We start from the raw sequence: 22,633 nt of genomic DNA on the forward strand, positions 1-22,633 counted from the left end.
ATAGTGAAGCGAGTAGATATGTAGGGGGCGATCTTTGACTTTCACCCGCAATTGGCGGGAAGTTGTCTTGTTCTTGCCGACATGAAGCCCAAACCATTTTGAGACCGGGCCTCATTTAGTTGCCGGCGGTGGGCTGCGAGAGCCAAATGGGCACCCAGTGCAGCTCACTACCTCTGAGAGGGTGGCAAATTTCACTCCTGGTCCCACCAAAAAAAACCTCAGTTTCCTGGATTGTTTTCTGCGCGGCCCGCAGTGGTCCCTTTAAGAACTGCTGGTTAAGCTGCTCAGCATCTAGTACAAATGGGTAGAGTGTGTATGGGGTATGGTCTGTCTATTTGTGCCTGAAAATTGCAATTGGGGTCATACAATTGTGTAGGACCATCGTTTGCATATTTAAGCAGCCTTCCATTTACAGGACAGCCTTAAAAATTGTATTAGGAAGGATTTGGGAGACTGGTTTTTGAAAATTGCCCCCATAGTAATTGATTTTTAATTAAGAGAAATAATGAATGACTAAAAATTGAAGAGTGTTTTTAACTGTTGCATTCTACTGCAGGATAATCACTTACTGCAGTCATAGTGGCTGATCTCTACATATGTTTATTGTGCTGCAATTTGTCGGTGATTTTACACAAATGTCAATGCCTCTGTTTTCTTACCAGGAAATGCAATGTCGACTTTTCCTTTACAGCTTCAGAAGTAAAAGACTGATTTCACCAAGAAGACTCGGTTTTGTATTAAGAGTTATACATGTGTTGACAGCAGCATTATGTTATATTTAGTGATTGTTGCCAGTTACCATTGAAAATCTATGTGTGTAGTCCCTTAAATAATTTAGGGATTTCAGCAGCTTTTTTTAACTTAGCAATTTTTTACTGCCTCGTGACAAATAAAATGTCTGTCAAATTCTAATTTCTAAATCATTAACAGAAGCAGATGTTATTATGAGTTGTAAAAGGTCCCCAGATCTTTCTCAAGCTGCCATGTTAACTGTCCCAACAACTTTCCTGTTTGCAAAAATTGGGCAGTTACTTGAACCATATTTATCTGATGGATGATTAGCATTCTGTATGTTTATATATATCTTTGCATGAAAAGTTGTGATTGTATTGAAATGTATGAATAAATTGCTTGTACCTCAGGAATCAAATGCTTAAACCCAGGAAATGTCACTAGAAGTTCTATTGCTAGGGCTTTGTGGCAGAAAACCTTATCTAGACTCAGCGAAAGGACCTCCTTCACTGCCACTGGTTTTCACAACACACCGAGTTACATGGCATTGCTAGAGAACTGTTCACTCCATCACACTATCAATATCGTGATCTGATAGAAATAATCCAATATATCAAAATTCTGAGAAAGGGTGGATAATTTGCTAACAGATGGATTTACTTCATTAATACTTTTGTTAGAATCTTCCGAAGTGAAATGAGTTGGGGTAATGTGACATTTTAGTTTCTCAAAAGCTAGGGGGTTGAAATTGATCAAAGGCAAGTTCCTTCGAAAAGACCGCTAAGATCCTGATGGTACTTTGGGCGGAAATTTGGTCAAAAAAGGAGGTAAAAGTGCCCGACGGCAAAAATGGGTGTTACACACCGATTCTGGGCGACAGATGGGATTTTGGGTGGCAAATGGAATCCTGAAGAACATTACGTCGAGGCCGGAGTCGGGCCCAGGGAGTGGGGAAGGCATAAAAAACTAAATATCACAAAACCTTCAGAGGACCCCTTAATACAAAATCGCTAGCAAAGAAGTAAAAAAAAAAAACCTCACTTACCTTTTCTTGCAGGTCTTCATACTTACCATCTGGGTAAGACCTGCTCCTACGTGGCGGTCTTTTCTCCTGCAGGAGCAGAGGACCGCTGAGATGAATCTCGGGCGGGAGAACTTTTTTCGGCATTGTACGCTGACGGACGCTCCCCAGCGGTCCTTCCAAACCGCTGGCATGAGGGCCTCACCAATCACCCACGGAGGGGAGAGTGCTGAAAAAATAGGGAAACCGATAGCCAACGGTAGGACGATCAATTTTGGCCCCAAAGTCTCTATTTAATCGTGAAATCTGAGACCTGTTCTGGGAAATTCCTCTGGAGAGCTTTTGGGGCTGGATCTATAGCAGGGCACAATGTGTCTCTGACCCCATTCCAAATACTGCCATTAGAACTCATAAGTTGTAACGCTTTTAAGATTTTCAACAGTTACTCTCATTTTGCTCAATGGGATCAGAAATCATGGATTGTCATTGTAATTTACGTTTTATTGCAATGCATTGTACATTTAACTGTTCAACAAGTCGTTGATAAATGTGTAAGCCCATGCCACAGTTTCTCATTTCAATACCTGTGATGTGCTGCATTTACTCTTTTTATGTTTGCCTTATTTTTATTCTGTGATCATACAAAAATTATGTCAAATAGTATTCAGTCATCTGGCAGAGGACGGAAGCTGGATTTTCTCCTTCATAGCTCAGGTAATGCACAGAATTCCTGAAATTTTGGCTGCCATTTTAGGTCCTTGCATCTCCTTCTTTTGTGTTTGGGTTATGTGATCCGGAATAAAGGAATGAGATGAAATATTGAGGAGAGTATTTTGTTGCTGTTTGCTGTGTGCCACTAGATGGTGCAATTCATCTTGTGACACAGGTAGGTGAATCATCCTGTGCCGCTGCCTCGGTCCAGTGTCTTGATGGGGCTGAAATTCCGGTTGGAGGCTTCCCGCGGGCAATTGCCTCCGACCTGAAACATTTCTACGAATTTACCTGGTGGTCCCGGAGGAGCGTGGGATTCCGGTGGGGAGGCCTTCTCTTCCCGCGCTGCGAAGCGCGCTCCCGTCCTCCAGGTTCCCACGCAGAAGGTGCAGTCACATGTGACTGCTCAACCAATCAGGTACAGTATTCCACATCTTCCTCATTAATAGCAATGAGAACTCCGTATCTACGAGTTCTCATTGCTATTAATGAGAAAAAAAACAAAGACACTAAACACATGTAATAAAAATAAAAATCACACCTCACATAATTAAAATTAATTGAAATTAAAGTTAATAAATATCTTAAAGCAAAAACTGTTAAATTACGGTTAAAAATAAATGTAATGTAGTGGGCAGAGTTTTTAAAAATGTGTTTTTAAAATGTAATTCTTATATTTTTGTATGTTTTTAAACTCTTACACCTGTAAAAGTAGGCTATGCACCTGCTTTTATCAGGCGCAAACATTTTGAGGACATTTGCTGGGCAAGATATGGGTAAATACCACAATCTTGCCCTTGCAAATGTCCTCACTCCCAATATACGGATGATCTGTCAAGCTCCAGCTTGACAGATCGGAAAAGCCGGTTTTCATTGCATTCGCATTGTGCGCTGAAAACCGGCTTTTGCGATGCTTTCCCGGGTCCGTAGACACTCAGTACGGGCCCGGGGAGGCTGGACTTTCCAGGCTGATATGTTTGTAACACATGGGGGTTATTGTAACGGAATATTTTCACACTTACCTTATGATACAACAACCAAGGATTGTTGTATTCTTCGTAAGCGATCTCCCTTAGGTGTTTTCGACGCACCCCAACGTAATAATAGTTCTAGACCTGGGAGTGATTACTGTACTGAACAGATGAATGAGTCACGGTCGAATACCTCGGTCTCAACCGTCAATGCTTTATTAAAGCTACCTCAACACAGCAAAACTACAAGTAAACACAGTGACGATGTAGTGCAATCCAATACCCTGGCGTGTCTAAACCGCCCCTATCGCAAAGTACCCAACGTCTAAAACCTCTGCTCGGATCCACAGTGTACCACCGAATCTGTACCGACCAGCTGGGCATACCCCTATGGTCCTTGCAGCAAAACCTCCCCACTAAAACCCTTCTAAGGCTTGGTTGGGAGAACACACGACACCTCCTCACACAGTGGCTGTGATCTTAAAGATGCATGGGCAGGGAATGATGCTCACCTATTCATTGGCTTATTCGCTGCTTCTTCTGGTGAAAACGTGTCTCTAATGGTTCCGTACTGTCTATGGTTTCTTCTCTTCATCCCAGACAGAGTGCTCGCTCCTTGTAGAGGTGAAGCAAGCGGCCACCTTTTATATCCAAAGTCTGTTTGCATTTTCTGGCCAAAAAAAGTTTTTTCCTTGTTTCGAGGATCCTGTTTGTTTGCTTCTTCTGGCCCAATAAAGTTTTCCTTGTTTCGAGGCTTCTGTCTGAGTGGCCCATGTGTATTCCAGTGATGGCTGGTGATGGATTTTCGCTTCCAACTGGTCTGGGGCTTAATGGCTTTCTATTGTTCTGGTTTCCCGCCTCTCGGAGTTATCTCATTTCAGGTAATGACTTGATCACTGACCGTTCACATTGCTTAACAATGGACCGTCCATCTTTGCCCATTACCTGTGATGAGTTGCCTTCTCTTGGCCATTGTAAAGTCCCAGACCACCCCCACCCATCAGATGTGGATTTCGAGTACAATGTGGAAAAGTACCTGGGCCCCTCCCACAACAGGCTGCCAGCTTTTTTTCTGCAGTGAGAAATATTAAAATGCAATGTCCATATATCCAACAATCTTTCTGGAGCCGATGCTTACATCTTGCAGTGCATAAGACCCGCAGGATTTGAAAATAACTTTTGAACCATTATTTGTGAATAATCATCAAAATAGACAGACCAGGGGATAATAGTAAAAACTGTTTTTACCAGCCGATTGGTTAAAACCTGTCACTTGTAAGTAATCAAGGTAGTTAGCTGGTAAAAGCATCTTCATATTCTTCCCCATGTAATGTAGTCCCTATTTCTCACAGAATTCCTTCCCTAACGGCACTGTGGGAGTATCATCACCACACGGACTGCAGCGGTTGAAGAAAGTGGCTCACTACCATCTTCTCAAGGGCAATTAAGGATGGGCAATAAATGCTGGCCTTGCCAGCAACGCCCACATCCCATGAACGAATAAAAAAAAAAAGTTAATTAACTTTTCACTAGGAGACATGTAAACAGTTCTCCAAATTGCTTGTCAAATACTCTTGCATCAATCGGGAAGTCTAAAAGTTGCTCTTGGAGTTCCATGGGAAATCTTAACAGTCTCAGCCATGTTAAACTGCAGAACAAGATACGCTGCATAATGTAACGTGCACTTGAGTCCCGACTTGGATGGCTGTCTTTTCAGGAAGAATGGACAAATTTGCTGGAGTTCTTTGAGAATGTAATGAGCAGGGTGGATAAGGGGGAACCAGTGGATGTGGTGTAGTTGGATTTCCAGAAGGCATTCGATAAGGTGCCACATAAAAGGTTACTGTATGATGTAGGCTGAGTGGACCTAGTGAAATACAAGGTCGACGCTTAGCCTTGATACCCCTCTGGACGGACTAAGTGAAATACAAAGTCGACGCCCCGACTAGTAGCGATGACAGACTTCGATTGGAGGTTCCAAACGGTCTTTATTCACAGGCCTGGGGAGAATCTTATGAAACTGCTCTCAGATCAGACTCCACCGAGATGTTAGCGAATTTCATATTTCATATTTAACAGTCCATCACTTCCGTAGCCTATCCCACATGACATCTTACGCTATTCCCTATATTTGCAGTTAATCTTGTTTCTTCTTGTAAGCTTTAATATGCACATAGATTGGGCTAGCCAAACTGGAAGCAATACGGTGGAGGAGGATTTCCTGGAGTGCATAAGGGATGGTTTTCTAGACCAATATGTTGAGGAACCAACTAGGGGGGAGGCCATCTTAGACTGGGTGTTGTGTAATGAGAGAGGATTAATTAGCAATCTCATTGTGCGAGGCCCCTTGGGGAAGAGTGACCATAATATGGTGGAATTCTGCATTAGGATGGAGAATGAAACAGTAATTTCAGAGACCATGGTCCAGAACTTAAAGAAGGGTAACTTTGAAGGTATGAGGCGTGAATTGGCTAGGATAGATTGGCGAATGATACTTAGGGGGTTGACTGTGGATGGGCAATGGCAGACATTTAGAGACCGCATGGATGAAGTACAACAATTGTACATTCCTGTCTGGCGTAAAAATAAAAAGGGAAAGGTGGCTCAACCGTGGCTATCTAGGGAAATCAGGGATAGTATTAAAGCCAAGGAAGTGGCATACAAATTGGCCAGAAATAGCAGCGAACCTGGGGACTGGGAGAAATTTAGAACTCAGCAGAGGAGGACAAAGGGTTTGATTAGGACAGGGAAAATGGAGTACGAGAAGAAGCTTGCAGGGAACATTAAGGCGGATTGCAAAAGTTTCTATAGGTATGTAAAGAGAAAAAGGTTGGTGAAGACAAACGTAGGTCCACTGCAGTCAGAATCAGGGGAAGTCATAACGGGGAACAAAGAAATGGCGGACCAATTGAACAAGTACTTTGGTTCGGTATTCACTAAGGAGGATACAAACAACCTTCCGGATACAAAAGGGGTCAGAGGGTCTAGTAAGGAGGGGGAACTGAGGGAAATCTTTATTAGTCGGGAAATTGTGTTGGGGAAATTGATGGGATTGAAGGCCGATAAATCCCCAGGGCCTGATGGATTGCATCCTAGAGTACTTAAGGAGGTGGCCTTGGAAATAGCGGATGCATTGACAGTCATTTTCCAACATTCCATTGACTCTGGATCAGTTCCTATGGAGTGGAGGGTAGCCAATGTAACCCCACTTTTTAAAAAAGGAGGGAGAGAGAAAACAGGGAATTATAGACCGGTCAGCCTGACCTCAGTAGTGGGTAAAATGATGGAATCAATTATTAAGGATGTCATAGCAGTGCATCTGGAAAATGGTGACATGATAGGTCCAAGTCAGCATGGATTTGTGAAAGGGAAATCATGCTTGACAAATCTTCTGGAATTTTTTGAGGATGTTTCCAGTAAAGTGGACAAAGGAGAACCAGTTGATGTGGTATATTTGGACTTTCAGAAGGCTTTCGACAAGGTCCCACACAAGAGATTAATGTGCAAAGTTAAAGCACATGGGATTGGGGGTAGTGTGCTGATGTGGATTGAGAACTGGTTGTCAGACAGGAAGCAAAGAGTAGGAGTAAACGGGTACTTTTCAGAATGGCAGGCAGTGACTAGTGGAGTGCCGCAAGGTTCTGTGCTGGGGCCCCAGCTGTTTACATTGTACATTAATGATTTAGACGAGGGGATTAAATGCAGTATCTCCAAATTTGCAGATGATACTAAGTTGGGTGGCAGTGTGAGCTGCGAGGAGGATGCTATTAGGCTGCAGAGTGACTTGGATAGGTTAGGTGAGTGGGCAAATGCATGGCAGATGAAGTATAATGTGGATAAATGTGAGGTTATCCACTTTGGTGGTAAAAACAGAGAGTCAGACTATTATCTGAATGGTGACAGATTAGGAAAAGGGAAGGTGCAACGAGACCTGGGTGTCATGGTACATCAGTCATTGAAGGTTGGCATGCAGGTACAGCAGGCGGTTAAGAAAGCAAATGGCATGTTGGCCTTCATAGCGAGGGGATTTGAATACAGGGGCAGGGAGGTGTTGCTACAGTTGTACAGGGCCTTGGTGAGGCCACACCTGGAGTATTGTGTACAGTTTTGGTCTCCTAACTTGAGGAAGGACATTCTTGCTATTGAGGGAGTGCAGCGAAGGTTCACCAGACTGATTCCCGGGATGGCGGGACTGACCTATCAAGAAAGATTGGATCAACTGGGCTTGTATTCACTGGAGTTCAGAAGAATGAGAGGGGATCTCATAGAAACGTTTAAAATTCTGACGGGTTTAGACAGGTTAGATGCAGAAAGAATGTTCCCAATGTTGGGGAAGTCCAGAACCAGGGGTCACAGTCTGAGGATAAGGGGTAAGCCATTTAGGACCGAGATGAGGAGAAACTTCTTCACCCAGAGAGTGGTGAACCTGTGGAATTCTCTACCACAGAAAGTAGTTGAGGCCAATTCACTAAATATATTCAAAAGGGAGTTAGATGAAGTCCTTACTACTCGGGGGATCAAGGGGTATGGCGAGAAAGCAGGAAGGGGGTACTGAAGTTTCATGTTCAGCCATGAACTCATTGAATGGCGGTGCAGGCTAGAAGGGCCGAATGGCCTACTCCTGCACCTATTTTCTATGTTTCTATGTTTCTATGTTTCATTGGGGGCTTCCTCTTATCTATTCTTGTAACTTCGTTGCTGCAATAATCACCCTTTGTTTTTGCCAGATGGCCTTGTCTTTTCTTTTTCTTAAGGTAACAGTTCCTGTTTTCGCAGGAGTCTCGAGTTGTCTCTGTAATGTGAGCAGATTCTGACTTGTACCATGCTCATCTTAATTCTGTAAGGCAAGCATATCGTGGTTAATTTTATCAGACTTTAGCTGTAAGTCATTTATCGGGGTTAATTTTATCAGACTTCAGCTGTAAGCCATGTTGCTATCCACACAGTGCATCCTTTACCGTTTAATTGTGCAGACCGGTGCCTTGCCCGAGCAAGTCCTCAAGTCCTCTTAATCATGGATTGATTCGCTACCTCTTGTCCCGTTTCACCAAGCACGCTGGTGATATACTATAGCTTAACATATTTATACATAATTTCAAGCGCTACATAAATTTGGTTATTTCACCTCACAAGAGCTCACGGGATTGGGAGTAATATATTAGCATGGATAGAGGATTGGCTAACTAACAGAAAACAGAGAGTTGGGATAAATGCGTCATTTTCCGGTTGGCAGTGACAAGTGGGGTGCTGCAGGAATCGGTGCTGGGTCCTCAACTATTTACAATCTATATTAATGACTTGGATGAAGGGACTGAGTGTAATGTAGCCAAGTTTGCTGATGATACCCAAAGATAGGTGGGAAAGCAAATTGTGAGGAGGACACAAATAATCTGCAAAGGGATATAGACAGGCTAAGTGAGTGGGCAAAAATTTGGCAGATGGAGTATAATGTGGGAAAATGTGAGGTTATCCACTTTAGCAGAAATAAAGAAAAGCAAATTATAATTTAAATGGAGAAAAATTGCAAAGTGCTGCAATACAGAGGGACCTGGGGGTCTTTGTGCAGGAAATACAAAAAGTTAGTATGCAGGTACAGCAAGTAATCAGGAAGGCAAATGGAATGTTGACCTTTATTGCAAGGGGGTCAGAGTATAAAAGCAGAGAAGTCCAGGTATTGGTAAGGCCACACCTGGAATAATGCTCCGTATTTAAGGAAGGAAATACTTGCATTGGAGGCTGTTCACTGGGTTGATTCCGGAGATGAGGGATTTGACATTAAGATAGGTTGAGTAGTTGGACCTATACACATTGGAGTTCAGAAGAATGAGAGGTGATCTTATTGAAACATATAAGATAATGAGGGGGCTCGACAAGGTGAATACAGAGAGGATATTTCCACTCAAAGGGGAAACTAAATCTAGGGGAAATGGGGCTCCCTTTTCCCCAGTGATTTGCGCCGTTTTTTTTTGAGCAGGCTGCTCTTTTTGGCCCAAGTTGAAAAACCAGAGTTTCCCCAATCAATTTGCACCAGTTTAACTCAGTTACGATTTTTTTAGGTCAGTTTTGTTTTTAGGTCCGCCAAAGGGGTGTAACCAGCCACCCGCGCCAATTCTGGTCATTTATGGAAGTTTGGCCAGCTGAGAGTTACTCCAGTTCTGCTTAAGCCAGCATATGTTGCCTCTCCAGAAATCCCTTGCAGAGAGTTAAATAAATTGGCACAAGTAAGGAAATCAGCGCAGCAGGTGCCCGGACACACAGTAAGAGAATTGAAAAACACAGGAGCAACTTACCTCCAACCCCGCCCGAAGGCTGTCCAGTCCCATTTTAGGTCCCCATTCTCCCGGTCCAGTCCCATTCGCGAGAGAGAGAGAGAGAGAGAGAGGGAGAGACGGAGAGATGGGAATTGCAGAATGGGACCGGGGACCGAGAATTGGACCGGATCGGGAGACTGGGGACTGAGAATGGGACCGGACCGGCAAGCCCTTCAGGCGGGGTTGGAGGTAAGTTGCTGCTATGTGTTTTTCAATTCTTTTAATGTGTTGGGAGCTGGCTGTATGCTTCACTTTGCAGCCTCAGTTCGTATTGTGCCCTTGGTTACCATGGTAGCCTGATCTTTTTGGCACAGATCAAGGCTCCACCACCAAAACTAAAGGACAGGTTAGGCCATGCCAAAATGAAGAAATCCAACAGGGAAACTTAGAACATTTTTTTTTTGGCGTACTTGGGCCGCAAAAAATCGGGCGTATCTCTTCAAGTACGCCAAAAAAATGCTTTGGGCAAAATTGAGCCCATAGTCTCAGAATAAGGGGCTGCCCATTTAAAACTGAGATGAGGAGAAATTTCTTCTATCAGAGGGTTGTAAATCTATGGAATTCTCTGCCCCAGATGGCTGTGGAGGCTGGTCGTTGAATATATTTAAGGCGGAGATAGATTTTTGAGCGATAAGGGAGTAAAGGGTTTTGGGGAGTGGGCAGGGAAGTGGAGCTGAGTCCATGATCAGATCAGCCATGATCTTATTGAATGGCAGAGCAGGCTCGAGGGGCCAAATGGACTACTCTTGCTCCTATTTCTTATGTTCTTACGTCCTGGTCAGCAGGAAAAATGACTTGCATTCATATAGCACCTTTCATGACCACCGGATGTCCCAAAGCACTACAGCCAATGAAGTACTTTTGAAGTGTAGTCACTGTTTAATGTAGGAAACGCAGCAGCCAATTTGCACACAGCAAGCTCCCACAACAACAATGTGATAATGGCCAGATAATCTGTTTTAGTGATGTTGATTGAGAGGTAAATATTGGGCAGGACACTGGGAATAACTCCACTGCTCTTCTTCGAAATAGTGCCATGGGATCTTTTATGCTCACCTGAGAGAGCAGATGGAGCAGCAGTTTAACATCTCATCCAAAAGACAGCGACTCTGACAGTGCAGCCCTTCCTCAGTACTGCATTGGAGTGTCAGCCTAGATCTTTGTGCTCAAGTCTCTGGAGTGGTACCCGAACTCGTCACCTTTTGACTCAGAGGTGAGGGTGCTACCCACTGAGCCATGGGAGACAATAGGGTATAGGTTCTGATGATGTTCACCGGATAAGTGGATGTAAATTGGGCTAGCCTGATCAGAAAATTGGGCAGAGATCTGTAATGCTGGATCTCCACCTACTTTATGCAATGCTTGCATTTACAGCGTTGAATAAAACGGGGGTAGGAAGCTCCAGTTACAAACAGGCAGGGGCATCATTACATTGGCTTGGATTTTGCATTAATAATGGTGAGACTATCAACGCTCACCGTTATTATGGAGTAAATCGGACAGCAACTTCGGGAGCATGCAGTTGAACGCGGAAATCTGGAAGTTGTTGGCCGAGTTACCCTGCTGCTCCACAAGTTGCGCTCCATAGTACCTCGCTGATATACTCGGGATTGAAATACATGCAAAGGTGTGAAGTTATGGTACTTACCTACTAGTTACCTACTAAACATGCCAGAAAAACTTAGGGCCGGTGAGATCAGGAGTAAATGAATTTTTAACGGCATGATAAGTGATAATTGCTACCAAACAACCTCTCTCGTCCTGAAAATTTACTTTTACAGACGAGGAGTCTCATTCGTTCAGAAGTTAATTAGTGTTGGGGATTTTATTTTAAATTAAAGGTAATTGTTTTTTTTATGTAAGAACATAAAAACATAAGAAATAGGAGCAGGAGGAGGCCATAAGGCCCCTCGAGTCTGCTCCGCCATTTAATACGATCATGGCTGATCCGATCATGGACTCAGGTCCACTTCCCTGCTCGCTCCCCATAATCCCTTATCAGTTAATAAGCTGTCTATCTCTGTCTTAAATTTATTCAATGACCCAGCTTCCACAGCTCTCTGAGGAAGCGAATTCCATAGATTTACAACCCTCTGAGGGAAGAAATTCCTCCTCATCTCTGTTTTAAATGGGCGGCCCCTTATTCTAAGATTATGCCCCCTAGTTCTAGTCTCCCCCATCAGTGGAAACATCCTCTCTGCATCCACCTTGTCAAGAACCCCTCATAATCTTATACATTTCGGTAAGATCATCTCATTCTTCTGAATTCCAATGAGTAGAGGTCCAACCTCCTCAACCTTTCCTCATAAGTCAACCCCATCATCTCTGGAATCAACCTAGTGAACCTTCTCTGAACTGCCTCCAAAGCAAGTATATCCGTTCGTAAATATGGAAACCAAAACTGTATGCAGTATTCCAGGTATGGCCTCACCAATACCCTGTACAACTGTAGCAAGATTTCCCTGCTTTTATACTCCAACCCCTTTGCAATAAATGTCAAGATTCCATTGGCCTTCCTGGTCATACTAATGTTTTGTGTTTCATGCACAAGTACCCCCAGGTCCCGCTGTACTGCAGGACTTTGCAATTTTTCTCCATTTAAATAATAACTTTCTCTTTGATTTTTTTCTGCCAAAGTGCATGACCTCACACTTTCCAACATTATACTCCATCTGCCTAATTTTTGCCCATTCACTATGTCCTTTTGCAGATTTTGTGTGTCCTCCTCACACATTGCTTTTCCTCCCATCTTTGTATTGTTAGCAAACTTGGCTACGTTACACTCGATCCCTTCATCCAAGTCATTAATATAGATTGTAAATAGTTGGGGTCCCAGCACTGATCCCTGCGGCACCCCACTAGTTACTGATTTCAACCTGAGTATGAACCATTTATCCCGACTCTCTGTTTTCTGTTAGTTAGCCAGTCCTCTATCCATGCTAATATATTACCCCTAACCCCGTGAACTTTTATCTTGTGCAGTAACCTTTTATGTGGCACCTTGTCAAATGCCTTTTGGAAGTCATGTCTTTTTTATCTCTCTTAATCTCATCTGTCTTTTCCAATCTTTATTTTGCTTTCTGTACATGATTTAAATCTAATTTATACTTCCTGCTTTATGCTTCCTGGTTTAGACTCTGCGGAGCAGAAACTTGTCTTGAGCACGGATGCAGAACAGGCAGTATCACATCTGTCGCCCCTTATACCCACTGTCCAAAATTCAGTTCTATTGAACTCAATGGAACTGAAGATTGGACGGAACGTGTAACAGACACCAGATGTGATACCACCCATTTTACGTCCCTGCCCAAGTCAAATTGCACTCTTGTGTGTCTCAGTGAGGATTCTTCACAGATGCCCTATACAGTGTGCCACAGGGATCAGATGGCAGGTTAGAGCAAGTTTCCTCTCAAAAGCCCATAAAAACTTTGTGGGCAGCTGTCAGCGAGTGAACGGTGAGCTGTTCCTTCACTGCTGACCGCAAAATTCGGGCCATTATTTAAATCATGGTTGAGTTTGGATTTCTAAAACGAAGGTCATGTTTAACCAACCTTATTGACTTTTTTGAAGAAGTAACAGAAAGAGTAAATAAGGGATGTGGTATAAGGTGCCACATAAGAGAGCCATGACGGAGGTCAGGGCATGTGGAGTCGGGCTAGCCAGTAGAATGGATTGAAAGATGGCTAGAAAACAGAGGGTAGAACTGGCAGAAAACAGGAAGTGTTGTCCCACAAGAATCTGTTCTGTAACCACTGTGAGGTATGGTATTGGAATTTGCAGATGATATCAAATTGGCGAATATAGCTATTAATGTGGAGGACTATCAATATACAGGAAGCCACAAACAGGCTCACAGAGTGGACAGATAAATGCCATTAAATTCGATGTAGCAAAGTGTGAGATGGTGCATATTGATAGGAGGAATTAAGGAAGCCACTTATTCATTGGATGGTAAGAGACTAAATGGGATAAAGGAGCAAAGAGATTCAAGAATACAGATACATAAGGCCATAAAGAGTGCATTACTGGCTTCATTTCTGGAGGAATAGAATATAAAAACAGGGAGGTAATGTTACATTTATATAGAACCTCGGTTAGAGCACAATTGGAGTACTGTGCGCAGTTCTAGTCTCCATAGTGCAAAAATGATATTGAAACACTGCAAAAAGTGCAGGAAAGATTTATAAGGATTATACTATAATCGAGAAGATACAACCATCATGAACGATTGAGCAGGCTAGGGCTAGTTTCTCAGGAAAAGAGAAGACCCGATAGGCTTTAAAATTATGAAGGAGTTTGATAGGGTGGAGGTGGAGAAATGGTTTCCAATTTTGGATAAGTCTGGAACAAGGGGGCATAACTATAAGATAGCCACATGGAGTGGTTGAAACAGAAAGCATTGAAGCACTTAATGGGAGGCTTGATGCATTTATGAGTGAGAAGGTGATGGGTGGATATAGAGGTAGAGTGGGAAAAGATCATCAGAGGGAGGAGGCTCATATGGAGTACAAACAAGAGCATGGACCAGTGGGGCTGAATGATTCTGTTTAATGTAATGCCATGTAATTAAAACAGAATTGTAGGTAACTACATAGCGAGGGCAATCTTATTCTCACTATTTAAAAGGAATAGTTGCTTGTGAATGCAGCATCATGTGTCAACAATGAGAGATGCTGAGTTCCCAGTTTCAGCCATGCCACTGTGGAGAAACACATTGTCCTACAGGGAGGATGAGGCATCCAGGGCCACCATTGTGCACCTCCTGCTGCTGCTGTTCAAAGCAGCATTGGAAGATGCTTGGAAGCGAGATCCTTGTGTGATCCTTTGCCCAGGGATGGCATGTGGCATTGTGAGGAACAGAATGGGTAAAATTCCCTCAGAAAGGGCAATCTTCTCCTCAAGGCAAGCATTTTGAAAGGAAATAAGATCGTTTTCATTCACAACAGTGTGTTCTGTTTATAGTTTACAGTAATTTTATTAAACATAATTTACAAACAGTGTATCTGTGGCCTGATATGTATAGATTCTTCTTCAGAATCTACTGCAGTTTGTAGACTTTAGCAAAAATAATACCCTGCAGGTTAGATTGCCCAGAATGGCATCTAGTTTTATCTGCTAATGAATTTAATTAAAAAGCGAACTCGTCTCTTGATGGATGTGGTGTCAGAACAAAATGCTTTAACTAACACTGCCAACAGCATCCATTCTAATTCTGTCAGTATTGCTCAATGAATAGGTTTGTCCTCACATTGTGGAATATCCCCTGAGAGTGGGAAAATATTTTAAATCCAATTCACTGAGTTTAATCACATCTGACAGAGATTTCAAAGAGTTCGCATAAGGTAAGAGATGGTCTGTGGCCTCCCTCACAACCACCTGACATCTGTCACTCTAGACTTTCCTGAGTTGTTGGCTGAGCCAGTGATTGGGGTTTGTGTGAGGATGGGTAGGGTGTAATCTGCTTCACTTACAGACAAGTACACCCCGGATAAAATTCAACTTCGGCGGGGTGAAAAGTAGATGGTCGTGGATTAACCACCCGTTATACGCTGGGCCTGATTTACATTTCCATTGAAGTTTTGGCTGATGATCATGAAAGAGCATTGAAAGTCGGAATTTCTTACTCTCTCTCAGGCCAACATCCTGAGTTCTCGCTCAGGCCAACATCCACAGCATCGAGGCATTGACCACGCTCGACCAGCTCCAGTGGGCGGGCCACATCGGCCACATGCCCAATGGGTTAACAACGCTGCTTCAAAATAAAAAGTTAAAATTAAGCAAAAAAAAGATACTAGTGCAGTTTGTTTCTCATCATAAGAACATAAGGACATAAGAAATAGGAACATGAGTAGGACATACGGCCCCTCGAGCCTGCTCTGCCATTCAGTAAGATCATGGCTGATCTGATCATGGACTCGTGTTCCACTTCCCCGTCCACTCCCATAACCCCTTATCCCCTTATTGTTTAAGAAACTGTCTATCTCTGTCTTAAATTTATTCAATGTCCCTGCTTCCACAGCTCTTTGAGGCAGTAAATTCCACAGATTTACAACCACCTGAGAGAAGAAATTTCTCCTCATCTCTGTTTTAAATGGGTGGCTCCTTATTCTAAGATCATCCTTCTAGTTCTAGTCTCCCCCATCAGTGGAAACATCCTCTCTGCATCCACCCAGTCAAGCCCCCTCATAAACTTATACGTTTCGATAAGATCACCTCTCATTCTTCTGAATTCCAATGAGTAGAGGTCCAACCTACTCAACCTTTCCTCATAAGTCAACCCCCTCATCCCCGGAATCAACCTGGTGAACCTTCTCTGAACTGCCTCCAAAGCAAGTATATCCTTTCATCAATATGGAAACCAAAACTGTACGCAGTATTCCAGGTGTGGCCTCACCAATACCCTGTATAGCTGTAACAAAACTTCCCTGCTTTTATACTCCATCCCCTTTGCAATAAAAGCCAAGATACCATTGGTCCTCCTGATCACTTGCTGTACCTGCATACTATCCTTTTGTGTTTCGTGCACAAGTATCCCCAGGTCCCGCTGTACTGTGGCACTTTGCAATCTTTCTCCATTTAAATAATAACTTGCTCTTCGATTTTTTTCTGCCAAAGTGCATGGCCTCACACTTTCCAACATTATACTCTGTCTGCCAACTTTTGCCAAATTTTTGCCCACTCACTTAGCCTGTCTATGTCCTTTTGCAGATTTTGTGTGTCCTCCTCACACATTGCTTGTCCTCCCATCTTTGTATTGTCAGCAAACTTGGCTACGTTACACTCAGTCCCTTCTTCCAAGTCGTTAATATAGATTGTAAATAGTTGGGGTCCCAACACTGATCCCTGCGACACCCCACTAGTTACTGGTTGCCAACCAGAGAACGGCAATAGTCAAATCAATGCTTTTGTAAGACTCAAATCAAATTGTACTGCGTCTACAACGGAGAAAGGCCTACTTGGACTGAATTCTGAAAAGCTTTTTTTAGGAAATAAAGCTCGTTTTTACAATTTTTAAGCCACTGTTTTCTGTACAGCAGTCAGTCTATTTACTGACTGTCAAAGTTGTAATTCTAAAATATAATGTTTGTTTTATTTCAACAAAAATATCATTTTGTGCTGTTATTTGACTGAACACACACAGATATATTTTCTTCAGTCAATACTAATGAAAAACAATACTGTGAATATAATAGCTTTAGGCATTTTAGACTTGAAAGGAGACATCTGAAGAGATATAAGATAGTTAACAGTATGGAAAAAAATGAAATAAAATTAGTTCAAAGTAAACTGCATGAACACATCAAGGGAGCACAGATTAGGCTAGTAAAGGTTTAATCTAGGACTGATAACAGGAAGTATTATTCAGAGTAAATAATATATGGAATAAAACAGAAAATGCTTAAAACACTCTGCAGGCTAGGCAGCATCTGTGGAGAGTAACAGAGCCGATGTTTCACATCAGTGACCCTTCATCAGAATAAATATATAGAATGAACTTTCAGAGACAATAGAGGTGAAAACCCTGGAATCATTTAAGAACCAATTAGATATTGCAGTGGGGTGACTGTAGGGTATCTCTGGATGAATGTACTAAAGTTGGTCAAATAGCCTCTCTCATCCATAATAATCCTGTGATCTTATGACCAGGGGCAAACCGGTTTTCTACTCATGCCATTTCTTTTTGCTAACGATTGGAAGAAAATACACCCGCAAATATAAGTAGGAGTAGCAGGTTACAATTAAAGTTTCAAGAGGAGGTCTACAGTAAAATGCATACATTTTAACGGTCACATGAGCGAGGTACCAGTGGACTACTGTCACTCCTCATCAAGAATTGGTTTAGTCCCAGAAGGAAACGCCTTTAAGGACCGCTGGTTAGGCTGCAGTATACCCGGAAAAACTAATGTTGCATGCACAGCACATGCTCCATCCAGTTTCTGTTAAATTTCAGAGCGGAGTCTTAAAATAGGCATTAGGATCCTGATTAGCACATTCAAGGAGCCCAACACTTGTTTTATGCAAGTGCCCTGGACACTCATAAATCGGCAGTTTCCAATTTGGCAGCAGACGCACTTCTGCGGGCAATCGCCACCCGAAATTCATCCCCCAAACCATCATTCTCCCTCACTGTTCCTTTCTTCGACTACTGCGTAACGCAGACTGTGAACCACGATTAAATGCCCTTTGTAATATTTATTTGGATGCAGTTAGTTTTTTTATTGTAACATCATTGTGGATCCACAGTGGCAGGATCTCAGTCGAAATCCAAAATTTGTTCTTAAATATCTGCTGGTTTAATTTGTTGACTGGTCTTTTGTTGTAGCTTGTAAGTCTTCTTGATTAACTCCTTCATTTAAGGATGGCTCACTCACATTTGGGCGAGACTTTCAGCACATCATCGCCCATTTAGCGCCCATATAAGAGCTGAGATGCAGGCTATCGCTCATATTTGGTGAAAAGTGGAAACTAGCGCCTGATTATAGCCCATTTATCGGCAGCCCAACTTTTGGCACTGCTGAATGAGCTGCATCGCCGGGCCTACTTTTAAAAGAAATACGACGTCATCCTCATGCAAGGCTGAGAATAGTGCTCATAATGGAAACTTGCGCTCTATTATGGCCCAGATTATCGCCGAGCGCTACTTTCGGCATTTCGCCCACAATTTGCCCAAATGGTCGCTGGTCCAAAAATAGGCTGAAGGAAAAGCTGCAATAACGCGGCACTACGAGGAGGATCTGTAGTAAAAGGCTGTCAGGAGAATCAATCTGTGAGTGATTTTAAGGGTCTTTTTGACTTTTGCCAATCATCTAATCACTTTGTATTTGTTGAGGACAAATTAAGGGCATTTATAGTGATTTATAGTGATGGGGTGGGGGCCGTAATTTCTCAACAAGTATTGATCACTAATCACATGCTGCAGAGTAGAGATGGGAGAATAAAATGAGAAAAGTTACATACAAGTACATTGCTGGAATGTCAGGGTTAATATTAATCATGGATTTTTCCCCCTCTGGTCCATCATCATCATAGGCAGTCCCTCGAACGAGGATAACTTGCTTCCACATGAGTTCACAGATGTTTCAATGAAGGACCCGATATTCCAGTCCTGAACTCCAATTGAGGGGTGGAAGATGCCCGTGCGTGGATTTTTTTAACATGTGGTGACCGTTGCACATCAGCCACCACATGGGCTTGACAGAGCTAGGTCTTTATCCAGCGGCAAGGATTAACCAGGATGCCTGGAGACCTGCTCTGCTGCACGGACCTAGTGCGCGCACATATCACAGTGTGGGTAGGTCCGTGCTGCCCCTGGGCCCTCGGCTCTTCTGGGCCCCGTACCCCCATTTGCCGCACCTCCGCCACAATCTCTTGCCGTTCCTTTGCCACAAAACACTCGCCGCACCTCCGCCACGATCAACCACCGAATCTCAGCCACGATCCCTTCCCGCTCGTCTGCTTTACCAGGGCTCTGCCAATGCTCCTGCCCACGTTCCAAACAGCGATCTGGGTCCTGCTGACATCACCCACCTCAAAGCCGTCGCACACTTGGAGCGGCTTGCATTGGATGTTGTAGTGGTGTGTTCCAGCTCTTATACTTCCCGACCTGTGGAGCTGTTCTCTCACAGGTCGGGGGGCCACCCTCTGGTCCCACTCTGGTCCACAGTACAAGTAGAAGTAGAACTAGGGTATGTCATCTCATGAGGAAGGAAATGGAGTTCACCTCAGTTGGCTGATAGATTTTATTTTATAAAGCAACAGAGGCTAGAATAAAAGAAAGGTTCTATTAAGTTATTGATGGGGACCAGGTCCTCTGTTCTCTCTGTCAACTCCCGTGGGAAAAGTTCTTTGCCTGAAAAAATAATGCACATGCGCAGAACAGCCGTGGCTATGGACGCCAGCCTTGCATGCCTGAATACATCGCTAACGCCCATTTCACATCGCTAAAGCTATCGCCCAAATTAAAAAGGTGAAACTAGCAGTTTTTAAAATGGGCAATATTCCAGTGATCCTGAAAAATAAAAAAAACGCACTGGCTGAACGTATCGCCCATTTTGGGGCGATAGCGGCCATAGTGGAAAGTTTTTAGGAGGTGAACAAAACTGAAATTAATTATGCGACTCTAAAGTTGGTATGAAACTTCTGCAATGCCGTGATAGTACTTTTCTAATTTCAGTAAAATCCCATCATCACTCTCCTGTTAACAGAACTGCACTCCTTCACAGCGTGAATTGATGTCAGATGTCGCAGAGGAAAGAATGCATGCTTAAGTTAAAAGGTTACTACAGAGCATATGTAGGGTGCTTTAGCTTTAAGTTATTTAAACGTGACTGCTAAAATCTTTCTTGATTTCTGGAACAGCTATGACAAAAATGCAATATAAATGGACAAATATCTCCAGAGTGAGGATTTCTTTAACGTGTGTAGAACGAGTTGAGAGCAAGAAGGCATATGTGTTCAAATATATAAATTATTTGTGTGGCACTTGAACCTGCACTTGAACCCAATGTTCCTTCTGGTCAATTATCACTTGCTTGTGCGCAAATTAGCATTACAACAGTCCTGCAGCAGCACGTGCTCCTCCCTGCAATGGCATGCCGCCGCACGTTGCTCCCTCCCCGGCCTGCTGATGATGGCTGTGAAGAGGGTGACTGGATTTCACCCAAATCCAGGTCGCTGATTGGAGTGCGGGCAGTTACAGCGGGAGTGGCGATGTCGGGGCGAAGGATTGGCGATGTTGGGGCGAAGGAGTGGTGAGGGTTCTTAGAAGGACGTGATCGGGGAAAGGCGTGAGTTCGGGGCCCAGAAGAGGCGAGGGCCCAGGGGCAGCACGGGCTAGCCCACACTGTGATATGTGTGCAGACTAGATCGGTGCAGCAGAACTGGTCTCCATTCATCTTGGTTAATCCTTGCCACTGGACCAAGACCTAGCTCTGTCAAGTACGTGTGGTGGCTGGTGTGCAACGACCACCACACATTAAAAAAAATCCACGCACAGGCATCTTCCACCCTTCAAGATGTAGTTCGGGACCTGGAATATTAAGTCCTTCATTGAAATACCTGTGAACTCATCCCTTTTTGGCGTGGAAGCAAGTCATCCTCGTTTCAAGGGACTATGATGATGATGCCCGATGCTAGACTCCCGAAACAAGCACTCTACTCCGTGCTACGTCACAGCAGGCAAGCCCCAGGAGGGCAGAGAAAATGCTTCAAAGACACCCTCAAAGCATCTTTGAAAAAATGCAACATCCCCACCGACTCTTGGGAATCCTTGGCCCAAGACCACTCAAAGTGGAGGAGGAGCATCCGAGAAGGCACCGAACACTTTGAGTTTCTTCGCTGGGAGCACATGGAAGCCATGCAAAAAAATCGGAAGGAGCGTACAACAAATCAAGCACCCCATCCACCGTCTGCCCCATCTGTGACACAGACTGTAGATTCCGCATTAGTCTCATCAGTCACCTTAGAACTTATATTAGTTTGAAAGCAAGTCATCCTCGACTCCGGGGGACTGCCTAAGAAGAAGAAACTTTCACCTTCATCGTTGGGTACTACAACTGGCAGAGTGGATCTCCTGCTCATTATAGAAACTGGCCGACTTTTATCAGCTGTGGATCAGTTGGTAGCACCCTCACCTCTGAGTCAGAAGGTTGTGGGTTCAAGTCTCACTCCAGGGACTTAAGCACAATAGTATAGGTTGACACTCAGTGCAGTATTGAGCGAGTGCTGCACTGTTGGAGCTGCCGTCTTTCCCCGTCTGCTCTCTCAGGTGGACATAAAACGCCCCATGGCACTATTTCGAAGAAGAGCAAGGAGAGGTATCCCCAGTGTCCGGGCCAATATTTATCCCTCAATCAACATCACTGAAACAGATTATCTGGTCATTATCACATTGCTGTTTGTTGGAGCTTGCTGTACACAATTGGCTGCCGTGCTTCCTACATTACAACAGTGACTACATTTCAGAAAGTACTTCATTGGCTGTAAAGCGCTTTGGGATATCTGGTGGTCATGAAAGGCGCTATATAAATGCAATATTTTTCTTCTTTTTTAATTTCCATTGACTTCCGGCTGATTAGTGTCCAAGCAATGGAGGTGACAATTGCCCTGTTTGCCCCAGCTGAGTCACATTCTTCCCCCATAGGGATACTTAATGAATGCAGAAACCTTAGATGTAGGTTGGCAGAGCCAATCCTTAGGGAAGCTTCCCCCGCCCCCCCCACACCCCGCCCCCCCTTCCCCACCCAAAATTTCAGTTGTGATTCTCCTGGTACTTAAACAGGTAAATCCATGCAGCTTACCAGCACAAAGCATTGGTATACTTGTACATCAAAGATCACCCCATGTGTTGGGCTATTGCTTTGTATGACAACTTGGAGCCATGTAAGAAGAATCATGACCTCCTGTGACAAATCAGCTCCTTCAGATCCCATTAGTATGCCAAGCTGTTTGGTCACTCATCATCGTGCTCTGGAGTACTGCCTAGCTTAGGTATGGGATTTCCCAGTCTGCCACCGTTAGTTAACCTCTTGGCACTCAAAGCTCAGATCACAGTCTTTAATATCTCATACACCCAAGACACAATAACTGAGGTTGTATAGACTTGTCCTCGACTGAAATGAACCACTCATATACTGAGATTTCCTCTAATAGTCTTCATAGGGCCCTTTTTGGTTGCTAGATTATTGTTGATTTCTTTGTGCTTGTTGTTCAATCATTTCTCCAACCATAATGACCTCGAGCTAGCTGACCCATTAAATCTATCAGCCCCCTTCCTTGCCCCAGTATTCTTTCAAGCTGCAGAATTGGGGGAATGATGCTTTTAAAACATTGATTTCCTAATAATATTCAACCTTTTGATGCTTTGTCATTAGTTTTTAAGAGCATTG

The 22,633-nt window shown here is 43.6% G+C and overlaps 1 protein-coding gene across 4 annotated transcripts in view; it reads left to right on the forward strand.

Annotated features, from left to right (window-relative positions):
- The window catches only part of LOC139277191 (caspase recruitment domain-containing protein 19-like), a 67,383-nt gene that overhangs the window by 24,450 nt on the left and 20,300 nt on the right, over positions 1–22,633 (forward strand). For 2 of the 4 annotated variants that reach the window (XM_070895312.1, XM_070895315.1), the window contains one exon: positions 663–2,570. The exons of 1 other annotated variant lie outside the window; for it this stretch is intronic. In XM_070895312.1, coding sequence (XP_070751413.1) covers positions 663–703 — 41 coding nt within the window. In that variant the 3' untranslated portion in view covers positions 704–2,570. Of the gene's footprint in view, positions 1–662; positions 2,571–22,633 lie in introns of those variants that run through there. One more of the 4 variants, XM_070895314.1, reaches the window with a different exon arrangement.

Source organism: Pristiophorus japonicus, chromosome 12 (assembly GCF_044704955.1).
Source record: "Pristiophorus japonicus isolate sPriJap1 chromosome 12, sPriJap1.hap1, whole genome shotgun sequence".
Lineage (NCBI taxonomy): Eukaryota > Metazoa > Chordata > Chondrichthyes > Pristiophoridae > Pristiophorus > Pristiophorus japonicus.